Source organism: Drosophila novamexicana, unplaced genomic scaffold, assembly GCF_003285875.2.
Source record: "Drosophila novamexicana strain 15010-1031.04,08,12 unplaced genomic scaffold, DnovRS2.1 tig00000817-arrow-arrow-pilon, whole genome shotgun sequence".
Classification (NCBI taxonomy): Eukaryota; Metazoa; Arthropoda; class Insecta; order Diptera; family Drosophilidae; genus Drosophila; species Drosophila novamexicana.
The window spans coordinates 414,839-436,475 of NW_020824827.1; the positions used below are offsets into that span (position 1 = coordinate 414,839).

Below are 21,637 nucleotides of genomic sequence, written 5' to 3' on the forward strand. Positions count from 1 at the left end.
CGAAAGCTAAAAAGTAAAACAAGAAATTATAAAATCTTACTTTACTAAATTAAACAAAATATATATTTAAAAAAAATATATATATATATATATATATATATATATATGAACATGAATATAACTTATAGGGTATATATAAATATATACGTATATATATATATATATATATACGTATATATATATATATATATATATATATATATACGTATATATATATATATATATATATATATATATATATATATATATGTATTACGTGCACACAATAGCAAAACGCACTTATTGATCAAGAAGAAGAACAAGCAACGTTTATTGCCGTTGTGTGTGCTTAAAAAATAAAAAACAAAAACATAAAGAAACCAAAATATATATATATACATATATATATTTAGAAGGTAAAACTAAACGGCAGCAACGCAAGACAGAAAAAAAAATATAGAGAAGAGTGTTTAGGTTCGGTGCTTGAGTTGTCGCTCAATAAGCTCACAGATAGACGACCCCCTAAAAAACAAAGCTTGTTTAGTTGGCTGCGCCAGTAGATGTTGTGTGGAAGAGTATCTGAAGATTTTGTGCAATATCAAAAGTTGTGGCTAATTCGAAAGCAATTGTTATAATTATATCCTATTTTGTATGTCAAATGTAAAACAGACTGTAAATTTATTAACTAACAGATGTTGAGCTGATGCTGTCTATGTTGCTACATAAATAACAGCTGTTAAACTGATGCTGTCTATATTGCTGCATTAGCATATGTTAAACAGAAGCTGCCTATGTTATAACATAGCTGAAATATGTTAAACAGAAACTGTTAAAATTGTACAATTCAGTTTTGTAATGATAAGCTGTTTATGTTGTGACATGACTTACAGATGTTAATCAGACCGCGTTTTGTTCTAACAGCAGCTGTTTATGTTTAATTAACATATCTTAAGCAGCTGCTGTTATATGGCTAACAGCTGTTATTAGTCAGCCTGATCTGAAGAAATTTGAATGCTTAAAATACTTTCTCTTAAGATTAAAGTAAACTTTTATATATATTTTTTTTTATCTAAAAGTAAACTTAACTTTCAGTTAACTCGGAATTAGTTGTAAACCTTAAACTTTATAGATAATTTTGTATTTCCACAACTTTTGGCCATTTAAAGCGGGTCAAAACTTTGTTGTAGATACGAATTGAATACATTTATAAAATATTTAATTACTTAAGTTAAACAATTGCTTTTCGAATGCCACACAGCTTGACCCAAAGCCAACTCAACAAATTTTGTTTTGCGCATTCACAAATTTTAGCCATATATGTAAAATGCCCAATTGAACGATACAAATGGATTAAATTAAAATAAACCTTGTATATAATTTAGCGTTATATCGAATTACAAGCTACTTTATAAAATATGAACACTTGATTATGATTCGACAGGCGTGACGATTTGTAAAATAGCAAAAAAAAGGCGGGAAACGTTTTTTTTCTAGCAAACAACAACAACTTGTCCTTACGAAAAAACTAAGCAGCAACAAATAATTTGTTAAGTCAATCGAGATGCTGCGCCACAATTTTGCATTCAACAATAACAAATAAACACACACACACACACACACATAACATTTACAACTAATAATGATAATTACAAAATAGATTTAAAAATGGGTTTAAACAAATACGCATAACATATAAACAAAACAAAACAAAAAAAACAAAAACAATTAAATAACAAACAGAAAAGTCTTCTTGCGTTTTCCAATGTAAGATTTTTTGTTTTTAAGTTTACAAATACTATTATAATATTAAAGAAGCTCCAACAACAACAACAACAAGAATGATTTACACAAACAATAAAGTTTTTTGTTAATAATCGTATTTGCCATTTGTGCATGTGAGCAGCTTTTTTTTTTAAATATTTATTTTAACTAAAAAAAAAAGTGAAGAAAAACCTCAAGCGAAATGGTTTCCATTTTTCTTTGGAGCAACACCCAACCACCCTCCCCCATCCACCACGCGACAAACGAGTGTGTGTGTGTGTGTGTGTGTGTGTGTGTGTGTGTGTGTGTGTGTGTGTGTGTGTGTGTGTGTGTGTGTGTGTGTGTGTGTGTGTGTGTGTGTGTGTGCGTACATACTTAAAACATAAACAAACAAACAAAAAATAAATAAATATATCCTTCCATGTTGTTGTTTTTGGTTTGATGATTGCAACAATAAACGTAAATGCATAAAGAATAAAAACCAACTATAGTTTATTATATAGTATTTAAATATATTAACGAAAATGTGTATTTGTATATGATATGCTGTCGTCTAATACCCTGTAATCCTAACTCACACACACACACACACACACACACATACGATGCATACATATATATATAATTTGAAAACATCTCTATATGATTGAGTATAATTAAAATCATAGTTTTTAATAGTTTTTAAACAAAACAACAAAAAACAAACATAAATTGCAAAGTTTTTCCCAATGTGTTTTTTTATGTGCGCTGGGCGGGGCGGGGCGTGGCGTGGCTGGTGTCCATGGCAACCATGGCAACCACTTCAATGACCAAACATTACGTGCCCAGGAGCTGACGACATTTCAGTTTCGATTTGCTGCGTAATCCGTGAATATGGCTGCCGAAGATTCCTGGGTATTCGATTCTCTGGTCTGTTTTCTGCACGGACCCGTCTGGAATGCGCCGTTGCAGACATTTATTGAGCAAAAGTCCCTGGGTATGGATATGAGATGGAGCTAAATAGTGCTGGACTGAACAAAATCGTTTTGTTGCCGCAGTCTTTGATCCCAATTTGCAGCTGGACGAGGGCAACGAGGAGATACGGCAGATACATGAGGAATACAAGAATCTGGTGGACTATATGCTGGGCAGCTTTATGGAGGAGATGCACATAACGCCGGAACAGTTTGAGTTGGCCTGCTTGGAGGGACGGCAACAGGGTCCCGGCGAGAATCCCTTCCAGTTCCATCAGGTGCTCTTTCAGCAGGTGAGGCCCAGCTGCATATCCGCCTAAAATGCCAGGCTAAGTCTCGCTTTTATAGATTTGGGCCGCCAACGATCTGAAGATCTTTATACGCATGATGACGCAACGCAATGTGGAGCTGCAGCTGCAGGCGCTGGATCTCATCGAGAAGCATCAATTGGCGCACAGTGCTTCGGCAGAGCTGGTGGATACGGAGCGCGCAGCGGGCGCGGAAGCCAGGTGGGCATTTGTTGCGTTCCATTTCGAATTGCATCATATGTAACCTTTGCAGCAATACGGCGTCCGATTTGGATGTGGATGAGCTTATTGCCAAGACTGTGGCCGATGAGCTCGAAAGTCCGGAGGCCGCGCTGACGCCCGAGCAGGAGGCTAATTTGGAGCTGGTCAACGACAAGTTTCAGCGGCTGAATCTGTTCTTCGAGCGGGAGGATCAGGTGGATCCCAATGAGGTGGTCTCGCGTCAGGAGTATTTGCGCCAGCAGCGTGACAAAATAGTCGAGATCAAGAAACAGACGCGCGCCAAGCAGCTGCTGGACACCGTGGCACGCAGCACGCCGCAGCACCAGGAGCCCGGCGCACGGCCCAGTTCCGCGCAGGTGGCCCAACAGCTGCTCGAGAATGTCGAACTGGACAAACTGCCGCCGGCGCCAGTGGCTGAGGCTGACAATGCGGCGCTGCAGCTGCGACGCACGCTGGCCAAACGGCTGCGCAACGAGGTTGTCGAGCATAATTAGGAGATGGCATCAATATACCCTTGCAGAGGGTAATATAGTTATGTTCTCGAATTATAGAGTATAATTTATTCGCTCAAGTCTACTCGTTATACCCTAAGTTGAGTCCTTATACCCCTGTTCGTCCGTCTGTCTATATGATTCTATTCTGGTCTCCCAGTTTTGAACATATTCTTAAATATTCTATAAAAAACTTTTTTATATTATATATCTTTAACGAAACTACGAGCTATTATAAACAATGGAGTATATATTATAGGGTATAAAATTCCCAAAAACTCAATTCTTTTAAGAAACAATTACTAAGGAATTAAATTTTTCCTATAAAACCTGTTCGGTTCGAGCTTCATTGATGGGGATAATTTTGATATACATCGGTCTTACAAAATTAAAGTGTTCTTTGTTGATTTTTAATTAAATGTTTAATATTTTATTTTGCAAGGTTTTTGGCCAAGGTTTGAACGAGGTGCGCTTTGCGAGTTACCCAAATGCTGACTAGTGCTCACATGGATAGGTGTGTGTGTGTGTGCTTTGTTAAATGCTACAAGGTACTACGCGCGTCTGGCGCCCACACACACACACACACACACACACACACACATACACACTGGCCGCATGACAGGTTGTATTGTCTGGCTGGCTGTGTGTGTGTGTGTGTAAGCGTGTGCGGGCGCCACTTTAATTTGGTTAAGCTTTTGTCTCAAAATCAACACAACAATAATAAATGAATAAATTAATTAACGCTTCGAATGTGCGCTAAGTTATCGTTAAATAAATAATAATGCGTCTCTGTTTAGCTGCTTCAGGTGGGAATGCGATCACGTAGATAGGACATAATGGCATCTGTGCCCTTCATCAGGATTTGATGGCGCGGCTGGCGAAAGGGATTGCCCACCAGCTCCAAGTGGCTGCAAAGGCAGTAGAACAAGATTAGCAGAACACATAAACAGAGTATAAGAAATGCCACTGGCAATATATTTCCTGGCACTCACGTAATATTTGTTAGATTTCCCAGTATGGGCGGCACGTATTCAATATCATTATTGCGCAAATCGAGCGTATTCAGCCGGGGCAAACCCTCCAAGCCGGCCACGTTCAGGGTCTTAATGTGATTATCGCTGGCAACTAGAATCTCCAGGCCCTGCAGCTCATACAGGCCCTTCGGCAAGAACTCAAAGCTGCAAATGTTGGCAATATATAATAGACTATAATACAGATTGTATGGCATTAGCTACCGATTGTTGGCAATATTGAGTTCGCGCAGCGTGTTGAGCAGTCCAAATTCGGGTGGCAAGTCCTTAATAACATTGTTAGACAAATTTAGAAATGTTATACGAGTGAATTGGGAAATAAAAATTGGTACACTGGCAATGACATTGTGGGCCAGGACAAGCTCCGTTACCAAATTGGACATGCGCTGCAAACTAAAAGGAAGGGTTAGCCTATATATATATATTTAGAGTATGTATTTCATGAGTTACCCCGGCGGGAAAGCAATCAGCTGATTGCGGGCAAAATCCACCACATGCACCTTCTCCGCGCTGGCCAGCTCGAAGACGTGCGTCGGCACATCCGTGAGGTTCTCCAAATTGACTGCCAAAGTGCGCGTGTGACGCAGCTTGTATCTGTAAGATACAATACACAACATGAGTAATGGCTGTTAAATCACAATCACAATAGGAAGAATGATCTTCGCAGTGCCGAAGATTATATACCCTTGCAGCCAGATGGCAAATGTGCCACAAATTTAATTTAATTTGATATAGTTGGAATTGGTTAAGAAAGCTATTAAAATAGATATATAGTTCTCAGATGCGCCCAATGCTTGGGAGCATTACGAGGTTCGTCTAAGGAAGTGTCTCATTAGGATTAAGTTAAAAAACGGGGAGCTTTGCTAGCTCTAAAGCCAACAGACGGACATGCCTCTAACTGCTGCTGATCAAGAATGTTATGGATTTTGTGACAACAAGGGCATATGAATAGCTCTATAACAATCGAATGCTATGGCTGTGTTTTTGGAACTTGGTGATACACTACACCCAACGGGGTTGCACAACACAACGATTGAACTGGTTATAGGCAGCCTGATGGGCTGGTGTCATCGATGCACAGCCGGGCATATAATGGCCATTAAAATAGGTATCCTGATAGGGCATCTGTTGGTTCGCCGCATAATGGTTGGGATGCCCAAATTGTTGCTGCTGCTCCTGCTCGTAATCCTCTGGCATATACTTTGGTGGCCCATTAAACGGCGGATAGTATAAGCCGCAATGCGGCTGCTGCTGCTCCTGGTGATGTTGGTGGTGATTGTGCATAAAGTGCTGGCACTGGCATTGGCAATGACAGTGCCTGAATGGCGGCTGGGCGCAACCGGGCTGCTGGTAGCTGCTGCATCGTTGGATCAGTGCCTGATCAATGGAAAAAAAACTGTACCCATTGCGCCCAATACTCACTTGTCGGTCATATTGGGTGGCAATTGCTGTTGCTGTTGACTGGATGCAGCTGATCGGCTGCTGCATGCCACATCCTCGGCGCCGCCATCTTCGCGGCCTTTGGCCTGGGCGCGATCTTGCAGCGTTTTAAGAATGCGTGCTGTGCCGCATTGCAGAATGTCGCGTCGTATTGTCTTGATGGGATTGCCATCCACCTGAAGGCTGATCAAATGCGCCAACGAGGCCAAGGTGACGGGCAGCACACTAATGGAATTGTTGGACACATCCAGGCGATTCAGATTGCGCAACAGGCACACCTCGTCGGGCAGCTGTGTGATCTTGTTGTCGCGTAAATCCAAGATTTTCAAATGCGGCAAATTGGCACACAGATCCTTCGGCACGCGCTGCACGAACAAAATTGTTTTGATTACCTGCACAAAGTATCTCCAAGTCACGTACCTCTATAAAGTTATTGCTGGCGTGCAGTTCGTTCAGCGCTTCATTGCCCTCAAAGTCAGGCAGCTCCTTGATGTCATTGTGCTGCACATACAAGCATTGCAGCTTGCGCAGCAGGCCCATGTCGTCCGGCAAGGCGATCAGATCGTTCTTCATCAGGTCCAGCTTTTGCAGTGCTTCAAACCGAAGAGCAATTACTATAGCATACGATTTGGGATTTAATGCCAACTTACAGCGCATATAGACAATATCGGGCGGCAGCTCCTTGATGTGGTTATTGGCCAGCAGCAGAGCCGTTAGACGCACCAGAAACCCAATGCCACCAGGCAAGCTGTTTATGTTATTGTTCCCAGCATCCTTGGTTTTTGAATGATGTTAGCAAAGCATTTGGTTCAGTGGGTAAGTGTGCGGGCGGAGGGGAAAATACGAATTGGATTAGTTGAAGCTGGTTAAAGGATTAGTTTAAATGCCTCAAGGTTTGGGATCCAACTGGTTTAACTGGCAATTTACTCTTACTATGAAGCGAAAGTTAAACCAAACTAGTTGCCCAAAAGCAGATTAATTTTTTATATATATATGACAGCCCAAGGTTTGAATCAAAACGTGGCTTTACGAGTGTGTGAAATCGGTTTTCGGATATCAAACTTAAGCCAGAGAATTGGTTCGAATCGTAACCGATACGTACCAGGAACTCGAGCATGTGCAAATTGCTGATGTCCGGATTGAGCTCAATGAATTCATTATGCGATATATTTAGATGCCGCAGCTCTGGCAAGCTGAATAGCTCGATTGGCAATTCGCTTAGCTTATTGTGGCCAAGATTCAGGCGCACCAGCTTTTCCAGCTTTCCAATCTCTGGCGGCAGCGCGACGAGCGCATTGTCATGCAGCTGCAGCACGGTTAGCGTCAGCAGATTCTCAATTTTGGGCGATATATGCGACAGGGCATTGGAGCTGAGGTCGAGATTTTCCAGCGGCACCTGATTCCACCAGGCATCCTCCTCGCTAATGGACAACTGCACCAGATTGGCCTTCTTGCTGTCCTCATCGGGCTCGTTAATGTCATAGATACGCTCGGGCACTGCAATAGTCAACAGAAGGGAGGATGAGCATTAGAATTCGTGTCGGATTGTGTTTATCATCTCTACGAGCAGTGGCATCTTTGCTGGTCTGTGGCGCTGGATCATCCAGTTCAAGTTCAATCTCATCATCTGGATCGTCGCTTTCCAGCTCATCGGGTGATGAGGCCATTTGAAATTCCCGTATTTGATAATATCGTTGTTGCTGATGCCGTCGCCGTCGCGGATGCGGACCACACATGCAAAACGATGTGAGCTGCTTCCTTGTTTGCCTCGAGGACGCAATCTTGATGGATATTTTGGTACACAAAACGATGCAAGCGAGACACACTTCTGCGGGCAGCGAGCGCAACGCACAAACTGAACGCTCGTGGGGAACACTCAAAACAAAAATAACAAAATATAAATCAAGATGACATCAGTTGCCGCTCGTGGGGATTGACTAGTGAGGCGTGTAATATGGCACGGCGCCTTCTATGGTCAGGCCAGGGGCAAGGTTCGAGATCACATCTACATATAGAGAAACCATAAGGCGCTGCTGTCCATGAACCCGGCCGAATGCGAGCTTGCCCCCGAATGTGTTTCTGTCTCATGCCTCACTGGATTATTGATCATCGTGTTCCAGCGTCGCATTGTCTCTGCCGTAACCACTACACACATACATACACATGCACACACATACACAGTATCATAACGCAAAATGCATCTGAAATTGGCATTTGGCTACTTACCGCGTGACATGCCCTTGTTGGTCATATTCAATGTGCCCGTCTTGCGGGCCAGCTTCCACAGATTATCGGACAACAGCGCATCGTCCTCCATGTTGGTGCGCTCATGGAACACCGGCTGGAACGAGTAGTTGTTGCGCGGCGATGGACCTTGACGCGGCCTGGCCGCGCCCCTCGGTATGCGACTGCCGGCGGCATAGGAGCCACCGAAATTATGGCGTTCCGCCATCTCGCAGGGGCAGTCGTATTGGGCGTAGCAATCGTTGGAGTGCACCGCGTCCAAATTGAAATCACCTCTGCAATCGGTGGAGTTATCACAAGTACCACAATTAACGGGGTTCAAGAAGTTGCTGTTGAACTCGTCGCTGCAGGCGCGTAAAAAAAAAGAATATTTAAAATATATATATTTATCTTGATTATTTATATTCGGCGCTGTTTTGCGCCGTTAATTTTCATTGTTGTCAGGCAACAGCTGATGTGTGCGTAAAGTGTTGAGCAGCGCCCAGCTGTGCGTATGCGCTTTGCAACACCAACGAAAAGTGACCCTAACATTTAATTGAAAAATAAACCGATATTCTAATTAGAAGTGCGCATAAATCAAATTCGATCTAAAGAGGCAACAAATTTAAGCATTATATTAAAAATCCAATTAAAAGATAAACCTTATTGCATAAGGCAATATAATTGGGTTCATGCTATAACACAAGTTGCGGAACTAATTTGTGTTAAATATGCCGTTATTTGAAACTGCATTTTCATTGTTGTCAGGCCACAGCTGATGTGCGCGTAAAGTGTTGAGCAGCGCCCAGCTGTGCGTATGCGCTTTGCAGCACCTACGAAAAGTGAGCTTAACGTTTAATTAAAAATATATACATATATTCTAATTGGAAAGGTGTATGCATGAAGTGCATAATTGAAATTAGATTTTAAGAGGAAACTTATTTAAACTTAGATCAAAAATCCAATTAAGAGATAAGGCAATATAATTGGTTTCTTGCCATAATACAAGTTGTCGAACTGACTAGCTTTAAATATTATTTTTGTTATTTGAAACTGCATAAAGTGCATTTCAATAAAAAAAAAATAAATTTAATGCAGCTGCCGGGCGCCAAACCTTAAAACAAATATGAACTGTGCCTGCAGCTGGGCGAGCTACAATAATTGAAACCAATTTAAACTTTGCCTAAACTGGGGCAATGCTCGGGATGCACCTGACGAGAACTTGCACTCATTTCCATCAATTGAAATTGTTTGAGCTAAAGATTTAGCCTCCGGCTGAGCCATAATTGAAATGATCATGAACTTAAGCCCAAGCCAGGAATATAAATTCCAAATAAAATGATATGTGTCTTACGTTTCCCGCTTGAATTAGTTGGGTCAAGGTTCAGGTTATTAATTTGTAATTGCTGCTAAATATATTGCAAGCCTTATATGAATTCAATTTGATGAATTTTTCAATTGTAAATCCTATTAGAATTAACATCTAATCAGATAAGCTTGCAGCCTGCAGCCACGTGTCGTATACGTAATTTTTGCTGGACTTACCTTTAGGCTGGGCTCCAAATGCGTTTTACTTACTTTATCATCATGTGGCTATCCATTTAAGTGTATTTTTTTTCCAAAGCTTTGTTGTGGCTTCTGCAACAGATATGAAGAATTGCGTATTACTTGGCAGCAAGGTCAGTCTCTCTGTCTGTCTGTGTGGGTGTGGGGTGTGCGGGTGTAGGGTGCAGAGGGTAGGGGGGACTTGGGGTTTGTATTAAATTTCCACATTCGCCCTAAGTCTATGCCAAAATGTTAGTTATAGAAGTTACCCGACACGTGTGGCTTGGCTCTGCTCAATTGTCGCCGAAGCGGCAAAAATGCTGTGGCACACATTTGTTTTTAATACCCTTAGCGAGGGTATTTTAATTGTATCAAACATTTTGTGACGCCAAGCAGCAGCAGCAGAGTTTTGATCGGAAACTGAAACTTTGCAGAAGTCCCTCTTTCTGTTGTACGCAGTACATATGTCGGAACCAGCTGGATCGGACCCCTATATCATATAGCTGCCATAAGAACGATCGGTCGAAAAGTAACTCTTTTTGTTTTCAAGATATCTTAACCAAACTCAGCATTAACTATTTTCCCTGTGCTTCTTAGATACGGTCAAAGCACTATGAGCATTATGAAAATGTTCGGTCTGCATGGGTATTAGAACTTCGGCGTGCCCTTCCTTCTCGTTATAATTCGATTATAGAAATCATATTCATAGAAATCCTTTCTAATTTTCAAGCTATCTTTACTGACTTCAGCTGTAACAAGCAGCCAGCCCGTAAGCCATTTGCCAAAAAAGAGAGTATTTAGTCTTCGGCAAGCTGTTTGTTTTTTGTTTTTTTCTGTTTCAATTTTCTGCCCTGCTTGGGCTCCGACGCGAACTACTCTGACGACGAGCGGCTGTCAATCTGAATTATGAATAAAGCTGGCCCACCGCCTGCCTGGAGGGTCAGTTGGGCCCGCTCCCTCCTCTCTCTCTCTCTCTCTAGCTATCCACCCATCCCCCTAATGGGCGAACCCTCGAGGCAGTTGGCGAGCCAGCGACCGCCTTGGCTGGGCTTTTGCCAGTTGTTGTTTGGGCTTGTGGCGGGTCGCTCGCAACATTTGCCAGCTGAGCGGGACTTGACGTGGTTGGATTGGCATTGCATCTGCTGTCAGGGAATACCTGATTTTGAGTTTGATTGTTTTGTTTTGAGATTTGTTTTTTTTTTTTTTTGCTTTTTTTTCCTGTTACGTTTGCCTTCGAATCTCTGGCGTTCCGGCAACATTCGCTGCAAATGTCCGCACGCGTCTTTAAAAGTTTAATGCGCGACTTTTTTGCGGTTAGTCTACAAAAACAATTGTGAAATTTATTCAATAATTTAAAAACTGTTTTTCCGAAAAGGTGCCAAAAAAACAAAAAATAACATGAGATACTTGAATATCAAATGAATTTCAAATATGTGCACAAACTGAGTGTAAACGTGTAAGCTGATAATTTGATGGGCTGGCGGAACGGGTGGAAAGGGTGGAACGGGTCAAATGCGTGGAACGGGTGGAATGGGTGTAATGCGTGGAATTGACAGCAGCTAATCGAGACTAAGCCGTGGCTCAAAGCCAGCTTATTGGCATTAAACAAATCCAAAATCGTGTCAATCAATAATCCTCCTCATCTCAGCACCTTCTCTCTCCTTCCCCGCAGGTCAACTACGATGAGCAGCGCGCTGATCCGGAGGCACAGCGTCTGGATGGCAACGGTCGCTATTATCCCAACTGCTCCTCGGATGTCTGGCTGCGCTCCTGCGAGCGTGAGATCCTTGAGCCTCTGGAGGGTCATGCGAGTGGCCATATACCCGGCTGGCTGAATGGCAGCCTGCTGCGCAACGGGCCCGGCAGCTGGCAGGTGGGCGACATGACATTTGGCCACCTGTTCGACTGCTCGGCGCTGCTGCATCGCTTTGCCATTAAAAATGGCCGGGTTACGTATCAGACGCGATTCGTGGACACGCAGACGCTGCAAAAGAATCGTGCAGCCCGACGGATTGTGGTCACGGAATTTGGCACGGCCGCTGTGCCGGATCCGTGTCACTCGATCTTTGACAAATTTGGTGCCATCTTTAAGCCGGACAGCGGCACGGACAACTCCATGATATCCATTTATCCGTTTGGCGATGAGTATTACACATTTGCCGAGACGCCCTTTATGCATCGGTGCGTATACGTGATATTTGTGGGATCTGTCTTGAGAAGGTTCGGGTTGGGTTGTGTGTATTTATGTGAGGAAGTCGATTTAGATATCTTGAAATATGGATTTTAAGTTATAATATGTCTTATACGGATCAGCTTTAAAATTACATTAACCCTTCTTTTGCCTATATCGATAATTATCGATCGAAACTTTGGCAAAGCAAATACTGCAGACTTAAAGTTAAGTTGTGTATATTTATGTGAGTTAGAAGATTTAGATATCTAAAAATGTTGGATTATCAGCTGTAATATAAAATACATATAAATTAACATTAACCCTTCTTTTGCTTATATCGATAATTATCGATTGAAACTTTTGCAGAGCAAATACTGCAGACTTAAGGCTAGGGACATCAAATTGGGAATAAAAGTTATCATATGCCAAATATAAATCACCTTTTTTATAAATAAGGTCAATTGGCTCTGAGTCTATGTTTCCGATAAATATCGATTTTGCTAATATAGGTTCTCGTTTGCCAAACGCAGCTCGATTTCATTTTAATCTTTCGATAAGTAGCTTGCTAAAATCGATATATATCGATTTATAGCCCAGGCTTTTTGAGCATATCTCAGAGATTATTAGAGTTAAAATTTGAAATGTAGGCTTGGAGTACAGAAATGAACTTTTTGGAAATGCGTCGTACATGTTTTTCAAGAGCTTTACCTTTTGCTTTTTAGATGTCAATGAAAGTTTCATATAGATTAGATCGATAGTTAAACGATTTTGATGCAGTTCGAAACTGCGAATAGGGTATCTACTAGTCGGCTACTTGTGTAATTCAATTGACAACCTTTGCTTTTAGCATAAATCCGTGTACGCTGGCCACCGAGGGACGCATTTGCACCACCGACTTTGTGGGCGTGATCAACCACACATCGCATCCGCACATCTTGCCCAGCGGCACGGTCTACAATCTGGGCACCAGCATGACCAAATCTGGGCCAACATATAGCATCATTTGCTTTCCGAACGGTCGGCACATGTTCGAGGATGCGCACGTGGTGGCCACATTGCCCTGCCGCTGGAAACTGCATCCCGGCTACATGCACACCTTTGGCCTGACCGAGCACTACTTTGTCATTGTGGAGCAGCCGCTGTCGGTATCTCTGCCGGAATACCTCAAGACGCAGCTGTCCAATCAAAAGTTGGCGGCCTGCTTGAAATGGTACGCGGAGAAGCCGACGCTGTTTCATCTGATAGATCGCGTTACGGGCAAGCTGGTGCAGAGCTACGAATCGGAGGCATTTTTCTACCTGCACATCATCAATGCGTACGAGCAGGACGGGCATGTCGTGGTGGACATATGCAGCTACAGAAATCCGGAGATGATCAACTGCATGTACCTGGAGGCGATTGCGAATATGCAAACGAATCCCAACTATGCGCAGCTCTTTCGCGGGCGTCCCTTGCGCTTCGTGCTTCCACTGGGCGCCTGTTGCAGCTCCGGCAAGCGACGCCTGGTCAAGTCGCTATCCCTGGCGGGTCTGACGCCCCCGACGCCTGCGGCACGCCTCAGGCACTCCGCCTCGCAGTATGCGGACATTAGCTACATGGCCACCAATGGCAAGCAGGAGGGGAGTCCCGGCAAGCAGGAGGAGGACGGCTGCATCAATCTGGTCAGCCTGGAGCACAGCCAAGCGGAGGCGTATCGCGTTGCCAACGGCATATACCTGCGACCCGAAATGCTGTGTGACTGGGGCTGCGAGACGCCCAGGATATACTACGAGCGACACATGGGCAAGAGCTATCGCTACTTTTATGCGATCAGCTCCGATGTGGATGCACAGAATCCGGGCACGGTAAGCTGGAGGATAAATCCAATTACCTTTTGCTAACCCGTCTCACTCACAGCTCATCAAGGTGGATGTCGTGAGCAAAACGTGTGCGACCTGGTGTGAGCCGAATATTTATCCCAGCGAGCCGATCTTTGTGCCGGCGCCGCAGCCGCAGAGCGAGGACGACGGCGTCCTGCTGGCCTCCATGGTGGCGGGCGGACTCAACGATCGCTATGTGGGCCTCGTTGTGCTGTGCGCCAAGACCATGACGGAGCTCGGGCGTTGTGAATTCCACACAAATGGACCCGTGCCCAAGTGCCTGCATGGCTGGTTTGCGGCCAATGCCGTTTAAACTGCATGTTAAATAATTATCCGCTAGTTAGTCGCCCTTTCTATTCACTTTAGCACTTAGCCTTATTCTAAATTTAGCTACTATTTGAACTTGGGATTTAAGATGTTTGCAATAAACTCTTGCCACTTCCTCTGGAACACGCGATTGAACTTGCGCCTCTCCAGAGAGGTGAGCACCGAGTATTTGATGGAGTTCAGCGCCAGCTGCTTGAGAAATCGCAAATCCGCCTCGGCCGGCGCCATGGCCATGAAGGCATAGTAGAAATCATAGCTTAGGCCTTTGGCACCCCACACGCCTGGATCATCGGCGGAGATGACAATCGGAAAGTTCTCGGCTATCAGAAAACTGGCCGGATGATTGCGCAGATCCCAGATGAAGCCCAACACTTGGTTGGACAACGGATTCACCTCGATGGCGATGTTGCGCTTCTTGATCGTCGACCACAGCTGCGGATGCTTCGGCAGCGCAAAGCCGTGTCCAATGCGCTTTGTGTTCAGCAAAATGGCGTCCATCATGTTCCAGTCGGTGCGTCCATACCAATCTAAGGAGTGGGATTCAGGATTCTTAGAGCCAACTATGATTTAAGGATTCGGAAACCCTCACTTACTTGTCTCGCCCGCATGGAAGAAATAGTTGGCGGTGCTGGGCAAATCGGAGAATTCATTCACATATTTGCTCAACATGTCGCCCGTGTCCTCCTGTCCAATCATGTCGAAGCCAATGATAAAGTTGGGCTTGGCGGAGCTGGATTATTATTAAGTAAATTATTATTATTTAGTAAGTAAGCCTCCATATATAAAATATTGCTGATCAACGCACAGCCCAAGCCTCAAAAACATCAACAGCATCGAACTAGCAAGCGAAAGATCGCCGGTTCAAATTAATTATACCTTCATTTATTTATAATCAAAATAATGCAAGGGTATTAAAAAGGGGGCGAATGCGTTTTGGAAATTTGTATCTGTTTGAGGTTGGCGCGCTGTTTATGTCGGGCGACGCCGGATAATTTCTATGGATATATTAACTATGAGTTGCCGTAAGGATTGGGACCTTCACTAGGCTTTTTGTACTTACTGCAACTGCTTGAAGGTGCGTATATTCTCGGCCATTTTCTCCTCCGTGGCGCGATTGCGTTTCGCATAGATGACCTTGAGACCGACAAAGTCCGGATGCTTGGCCTTGAACTCCTCGACGATGCGCTCCAGCTGATTGGCCACATCCAGCGAGCTATAGGTGCGATTGTTGTCATCATAGAGCTGGCCACAAAGAGTTGAGGTTCAGCTTGAAGATTGGTGAAGAGTTCCAGTCGTAGCATACTTACGGGCGAGAGCGAGAATCGGAGCTCGGCATACATGATGTTGTCCTCGCAGAGCTCCTCCAGCAGACGCTTGTGATAGGCGCAATATGTGGGCTGATATTTATAGAGACGATCGACCGTGGTGAAAATATTCTCGAAACGATCCCAGATCTTCTTTCGGTTCGGCAACAGAGCTGTCCAGAGTCGAGAATAGAGAAGAGAATAATCGAGAGATCGGATCACTTACACTCCGGCCGGGTGCTGTGCATATTGATGTGCCTCTCCAGCTGTCGTTCGTATTGATGCCGATCCTCGGCATTGATGCGCTCCGTGCACACATTCTGCTCCTCGCTGTGGCACTTCGAGCTGGCCGTATCGTAGGTGAAGATCAGCAGCCCGTTGATGTCCCGGCAGGTGTATAGATTGTTCGTGTTGGTCAGATTGGCGACGATCCACTTGGAGCTGACCATCGCCGTGTTGTGGCCGTGTAGAAAGGCGCCCTTCGGCATCTTCTGTATGATGCGGAACACCTCGCTCTGGCGCACAAATTGCTTGCCCTGAAAGAAGTGCATGGCCGGCGCATACTTCTCCGGATGCTTGATGCCCTCGGCAATCTCCGCGCGCTTGGCGTTCATCAAAATGCTGTTGGCCTTCTCCTCGTCCGCCGTGAGCCACAGGTTGCCGCCCAGCGAGGCCATTTGCTCCGCCTTCATAATACGCTCGCGCAGCGTCTCATAGGCTGAATGGAATTACAAAAGCAGGGTATCAGTTCGGGGATATCGATTACACGCTGTTGACCTACGCAGATCTGCGCCGCGCAGCTGGCCCAGCAGCGACAGGCACAGGCACAGCAGCTCCAGCAGCATCGCGCAATTGCTCGACTTTGAATATATAGACGTTAATTTGAATAGTTCTATATATTTGCTCGACCTTCTCGTTTGCCGTTCACTTGCTAACTGATAAAGCCCGCTGGCGACTCGCGCCTATCAGCGGGCATTTTGGGCTCTCCAAAAAAGTCTTTCCGATGCTCTCCGTGGGAGAAAGAGAGAGCGAGTGAGGGAGAGAGAGGGAGAGGGAGGGCGAGGGAGGGAGAGAGATCATAGCCAGCTGTGCCAGAGTTCAATGTCAGCAATATGCAAATTGCGCCCACTGACCGACGGGGGCGCGAAAATTACATATATATATATCTATATACATATATAAATATGGATTTGCATAGTCGGACACCCTGCATGGCACAGACTTATCATACTATATGTATACCCATCTAGTGTTCCACATTTACATACGAACATGATAAATTTCTAACCTTGTGTATTAGAATCTTTGTCTGGGTTCTTGAACATAACTCGAGGATTATAAGAGCTAGATACATCAAACTTGAAAATTAGCTTCTCTTTTGGTATACACATATAAGGAATACCTCACTTTTTTTTTATCACTTTCCCGTTTACGTTAGAAATAGCTAGATTGACTTTATTTTAAGAGAATTAACTTGCGTTTTGGTATACACACACTTTTATATGTCATATTCCAGCCCTGAAAATTTCATAAGGATCGGACAATAAACACCCGAGTTAATTAAGAAAGCATATTCATATAGAAAGTCTCTGCACATAGAGCGCAGCTTCTGCGATCTAGAATGTCTAGAGACAGCTTGGCATATATATAGTTATATATTCCAGAAAAGTAAACTTTTCTTATAGCATATTATAATTATTATCTAATTGTAGGGCATCTGTCAGTCGCGCATGCCCAGCTACTTCTATGTGCATTGTTATCAGCACTTTTTTGTATATTTTTAGTTAAAAATGTTTTATTTTTTTTTGCATGTTGTTTACTAACCCAAATTGTTTTGGGGCCACTAAAATTGATACTTGGCATTGAATGGGATATGTAAAAATTTGCCACATTAAAAGCCCCAAACAATAAGTGTGCGAAAGGGTAAGGAGAGAGAGAGAGAGGGGGGGGGGGGGGAGAGAGAGCGATATAGATTGTCAGTTTTAAGAGAACAATGCTGGAAAAAGTAAAATGAATCGTGGGAAATATGTAAACTGTACCGACTGCTTATGTGGATAATAATCAAATAATTGTTTAACACTAGAAAACAGTATTAAAAAGAAGGAATTTATGATTGTTTTGATTTAAAGCTTGGGCATTCAACTGATTTAAAACAATAAGCCCGGCTATTAACAAAATAAACAAAAATAGCCTGCAAGGCCTTCTTACAATAAATAAACTCTCAACTGAAATTACAAGTTAAATAAATATTTAATTTTTGTACATTGTTTCGCATTTTATAGCACTGGTAATTGTTCCAATTATCTGTTATTTGAGGTGACGTTGCATTTATTCTAAAATATCACAAATTATTTCTTATAAATAGACGGATTACTTTGTTTTTGATGTCTCCAATTACCGTTAAGTATTCGTACGCCCAGCCCCCAAAAGCGAACTCCCGGCGAGAAGAGCATCGACTCGTACGGGGAACAGCTCATTTCGTATGCGATTAGAAACCAGCTAAGCGCGTCCGTAAACGTCAGTTGACAATTAACGAGCGCCTCTCGAGCATTGCTCGACTAAGAGATGCCCTGTAAGCTGTCGAAAAGATTTGACTGCGAGTTGTGCTTAAAAATAGAAAGATGTCTTTAAATGTAAAGTGACCAGCGAGTACTACTCTCTCTCTTTCTCTCTCTATTTCTCTCTCTCTCTCTATTTCTTCAAATAAAAAGTGTTTAGCGGGACTTACTCTCTCTCTCTCTCTCTCTCTCTCCAAAATAAAATGATGTCTGCAAATGTAAAGTGACTAGCGAGTATTACTCTCTCCTCCTTCTCTTTCTCTCTCTCTCTCTCTATTTCTATCTCTTACTCTCATTCGCTCTCTCTTTCTAAAAATAAAAAGTGTTTAGCGGGACTTACTCTCTCTCTCTCTCAAATATAAAAAGATGTCTGCAAATGTAAAGTGACTAGCGAGTATTACTCTCTCTCCCTCTTTCTCTCTCTCTCACTCTCTATTTATCTCTTTCTCTCTCTCTCTCTCTCTCTCTCAGAAATATAAAGATGTCTTCAAATTTACAGTGTTTAACGGATCTTACTCTCTCAGTTTCTCTTTTTCTATCTTTAAATCTATCTCTCTCTCTCGCTCGCTCTCTCTCTCTCTCTCTCTCTCTCTCTCTCTCTCTCTCTCTCTGCTTTCAGCTTAGCTGTAGGAATTTAGTGAGAATCTAATAGAATGGAATAGAATAGAATACGATGGGAAAGAATGGAATGCTTTTCCCTAATATTTATGTATATTCTTAAATATATATATTCTTATATTCCTAAAAATCCTGTCACAAGGAGTGTCCTAATTTTGTATGACATCAAACTATGAAAATGAAGTGCTAAAAGTCGAGTTAGAATAATTTCTGGGTCTTTGAAACATTGCTTGGGCAACTGTATATACCCCGTCGCCGCTCGTTGAGCTACAGGGTATATCAATTAAAAAGCATTGGGCGGGCTTGGGTCTGTTTTTTGAGTTTTTTGATTCACTTGATATGCACAGCCATATGCCTCGAGTCGAAAAACCAGCGAAATGTTCGCTACTAGAACAAATTTCGCAACAACAAAAAAATGAAGAAAAACATTTATTAATTGTGAATAATAGTGTGTTGTTTGGGCTTAAGCAATTTCCAACAACTATGCCATAATTTTTTGCCACCGCATGATAAACTGACGACAAGCTCCTCGCCCAGTTCTCGAAGAGCACGGCTGGCGAACGGGCGCACCACCAATGGGACAATAGAATATACATATCTCTGAAGCCGAGGCACACACGTAATTATCACACCTGTAAAAGGTAATAGACAAATATTTGCGTAGGCGGCTCATTAATTGGGCCAAAGCAAATCGAAGCTAGAGTCAAACAAAATTTCTTTCGCTGACGCCATTCGAGAACATGTGGCGACTCTTCCTGCTGCTGGTCGGACTGCTCGTTAATCCTCCTTCCACCAAATCGGAGACGGCTTTGAGTAAGGATTCGGGCAGGTTGGATGCATATAATGTAATATATTTAATTGCGTTCTCCAGGCTATGAGAAGGCGCGCCAGGCGGTGCTCAGTGCCGAGGAGCAGCTCATGACCGGCGGCCGCACCAGTCTGAGCACGCAGGAGTCCCAGGTGGACGATCTCTTCATGCAGTACAAGCTGGGCGAGCTGGCGCAGGGTTTTCGCAATGCCGAACAGAATGCAGCTGCCATGCATTTCTTTAAGGCCAAGCCGCTGATCGATCGCAGTGCGATCTTCCGGTTCCTGCAGCAGATGCCCAAGGGAGCTGTGCTCCATATGCATAACACTGCGGCGGTTAGCTCCAGGTGGGTGCTGCAGAACATGTCCTACATGCCGGGCATGATGCGCTGCACGGACGCGGCCGGTCGCAGCCGTTTGAGCTTCCGGCGCGCCGTCAAGGAGCACGGCTGCACCTCACAGTATGTCTACGTGGCGGACGAGAGGCGCAACTCCATCGATCCGGCGTTGTACGATGAGAATTTCGAGCGGCTCATTAATTTGTATACGCCCGTGCCGGAGCGTGAGTTCCAGCTCGGAATGGACACGTTTCCAAATAAATAATTATGCACATTTTTCTTGCAGTGGAGTATCCGACAATAACTGCCGTTTGGAACCGATTCCAGGGCATGTTCGACACCTTGACAGAGGCCATCTATTACCTGCCCGCCTATCGAGCCTATCACTGGCAGATGCTGGAGGAGCTCTACAACGACAATGTCATGTACGCCGAGCTGCGCATCAGCCTGCGAGAGGTGAGAGCTCCAAACGGCTTACTAAGCTTTCGCCTGACCCTGCCTTCTCTTCCCTCCCTTCTTGCAGCTCTACGACGCCAGCGGACGTACCTTTCCGCGGGATCAGGCGGTGCGCGAGCTGCAGTCGCTGAACGAGAAATTTGTCCGCCTGCATCCGAATTTCATGGGCATCAAGGTCATCTATGCCGTGTGGCGAGGCGCGGACGCGGATCGGATGCGCGAGAATGTCAAGGAGTTCAAACTGTTACAGTAGGCGTGGCTGCTCAAAGATCTTTGTCCCGGCTTAACTCAGTTGTTCTCTTGCAGGGAGACCTTTCCGCAGTTTGTGATCGGCTTCGATCTAGTGGGCCAGGAGGACAAGGGAAAGCCCATATACGAGCAGCTGACGGCCTTAAAGGATCTGCCGCCCGGCACACGTTTGTTTCTGCACGCGGGCGAAACAAGTAAGTGACCTGAGAAGCACCTCCGAGAGAAGTTATTCCAAGTGTATTCCTTGCAGATTGGTTTAGTGCCTCGACGGATATCAATATGCTAGACGCCCTGCTGCTCAATACCACGCGCATTGGCCACGCCTTCGCTCTGGTCAAGCATCCCATTCTGATGAATGCCGTAAAAGCGCGACAGATCGCTGTCGAGCTGAATCCCATCTCGAATCAGGTGCTGCACCTGGTCTCGGATATGCGCAACCATCCCGGCGCACAGTATCTGGCGCTGGATGTGCCTGTCGTCGTGTGCAATGACGATCCCGGCTTTTGGAATGCCAAGGGCCTCAGCTATGACTTCTACTATGCTATTATGAGCATGGCGCCCAACAATGCCGGAATTCGTGTCCTAAAAACGCTCGTTTTCAACTCAATACGCTACTCGGCGCTCACGGAAAAGGAACAGCAACGAGCGTATCAGTTGCTCGAGCACAGCTGGGCACGTTTTATGGACAAAGTGCTGCAGGGCAAGGTGTTCTAAGCAGGCTTATGAAGATAAATAAATCTACAAAATGGTTTGTGATAGCTAACAAGATATAATATAATTCTTATAACAATAGTACTAAAACTTTGCCTGGCTCTTAAATTTATGTATGCAGGTCGACCAATTGCCGAACTATATTAAATGAACTACATTTGCCTTAACACTATTAATCTATTCAATTATGGGTACGTTGTTTTTGATAGATATTTGGGATACCTAAGATTTTAGATTTACGTGGGAATCTTACAGAGAATCGATTAGGTTTGCAAATCAAGTGA

At 44.0% G+C, this 21,637-nt stretch overlaps 5 protein-coding genes across 13 annotated transcripts; 3 read left to right on the forward strand and 2 right to left on the reverse strand.

Moving 5' to 3' along the window:
• Positions 1-2,444: 2,444 nt before the first annotated feature.
• Positions 2,445-4,012, forward strand: LOC115764165 (cilia- and flagella-associated protein 36). The gene is made up of 4 exons (XM_030707051.1): positions 2,445-2,716; positions 2,778-2,986; positions 3,042-3,202; positions 3,255-4,012. Exons 1-4 carry the CDS (start codon positions 2,614-2,616, stop codon positions 3,715-3,717), a joined length of 936 nt encoding a protein of 311 aa, XP_030562911.1. The 5' UTR covers positions 2,445-2,613; the 3' UTR covers positions 3,718-4,012.
• Positions 4,013-4,152: 140 nt separating this feature from the next.
• On the reverse strand, positions 4,153-11,258 carry LOC115764162 (leucine-rich repeat-containing protein 40). 8 transcript variants are annotated; one of them, XM_030707040.1, is made up of 12 exons: positions 11,179-11,258; positions 9,987-10,046; positions 8,412-8,773; positions 7,288-7,682; positions 6,836-6,959; positions 6,606-6,778; positions 6,168-6,550; positions 5,752-6,102; positions 5,196-5,339; positions 4,950-5,138; positions 4,707-4,892; positions 4,154-4,622 (listed from the first exon to the last, which is right to left on the reverse strand). In XM_030707040.1, the coding sequence occupies exons 2-12, from the start codon at positions 10,007-10,009 to the stop codon at positions 4,517-4,519; spliced, it is 2,436 nt and encodes an 811-aa protein (XP_030562900.1). In that variant the 5' UTR covers positions 10,010-10,046; positions 11,179-11,258; the 3' UTR covers positions 4,154-4,516. The 8 variants fall into 8 exon arrangements, with proteins under 8 accessions (XP_030562906.1, XP_030562900.1, XP_030562901.1 ...); XM_030707041.1 differs by having other exon boundaries at positions 5,752-6,099; positions 11,110-11,188; XM_030707039.1 differs by having other exon boundaries at positions 11,110-11,188.
• LOC115764163 (carotenoid isomerooxygenase) lies at positions 11,194-14,331 on the forward strand. The gene is made up of 4 exons (XM_030707048.1): positions 11,194-11,266; positions 11,626-12,134; positions 12,974-13,970; positions 14,023-14,331. The coding sequence occupies exons 1-4, from the start codon at positions 11,222-11,224 to the stop codon at positions 14,296-14,298; spliced, it is 1,827 nt and encodes a 608-aa protein (XP_030562908.1). The 5' UTR covers positions 11,194-11,221; the 3' UTR covers positions 14,299-14,331.
• Positions 14,312-16,528, reverse strand: LOC115764164 (adenosine deaminase 2). Of its 2 annotated transcripts, none has more exons than XM_030707049.1 (6): positions 16,398-16,528; positions 15,843-16,334; positions 15,620-15,789; positions 15,373-15,554; positions 14,906-15,042; positions 14,312-14,839 (listed from the first exon to the last, which is right to left on the reverse strand). In XM_030707049.1, exons 1-6 carry the CDS (start codon positions 16,459-16,461, stop codon positions 14,379-14,381), a joined length of 1,506 nt encoding a protein of 501 aa, XP_030562909.1. In that variant the 5' UTR covers positions 16,462-16,528; the 3' UTR covers positions 14,312-14,378. The 2 variants fall into 2 exon arrangements, with proteins under 2 accessions (XP_030562909.1, XP_030562910.1); XM_030707050.1 differs by having other exon boundaries at positions 14,507-14,839; positions 14,902-15,042.
• A 2,797-nt stretch (positions 16,529-19,325) lies between these two features.
• LOC115764096 (adenosine deaminase 2) lies at positions 19,326-21,377 on the forward strand. Its single transcript, XM_030706949.1, has 6 exons — positions 19,326-19,605; positions 19,664-20,161; positions 20,224-20,393; positions 20,461-20,642; positions 20,700-20,836; positions 20,893-21,377. Exons 1-6 carry the CDS (start codon positions 19,533-19,535, stop codon positions 21,354-21,356), a joined length of 1,524 nt encoding a protein of 507 aa, XP_030562809.1. The 5' UTR covers positions 19,326-19,532; the 3' UTR covers positions 21,357-21,377.
• The last annotated feature ends 260 nt before the right edge of the window (positions 21,378-21,637 follow it).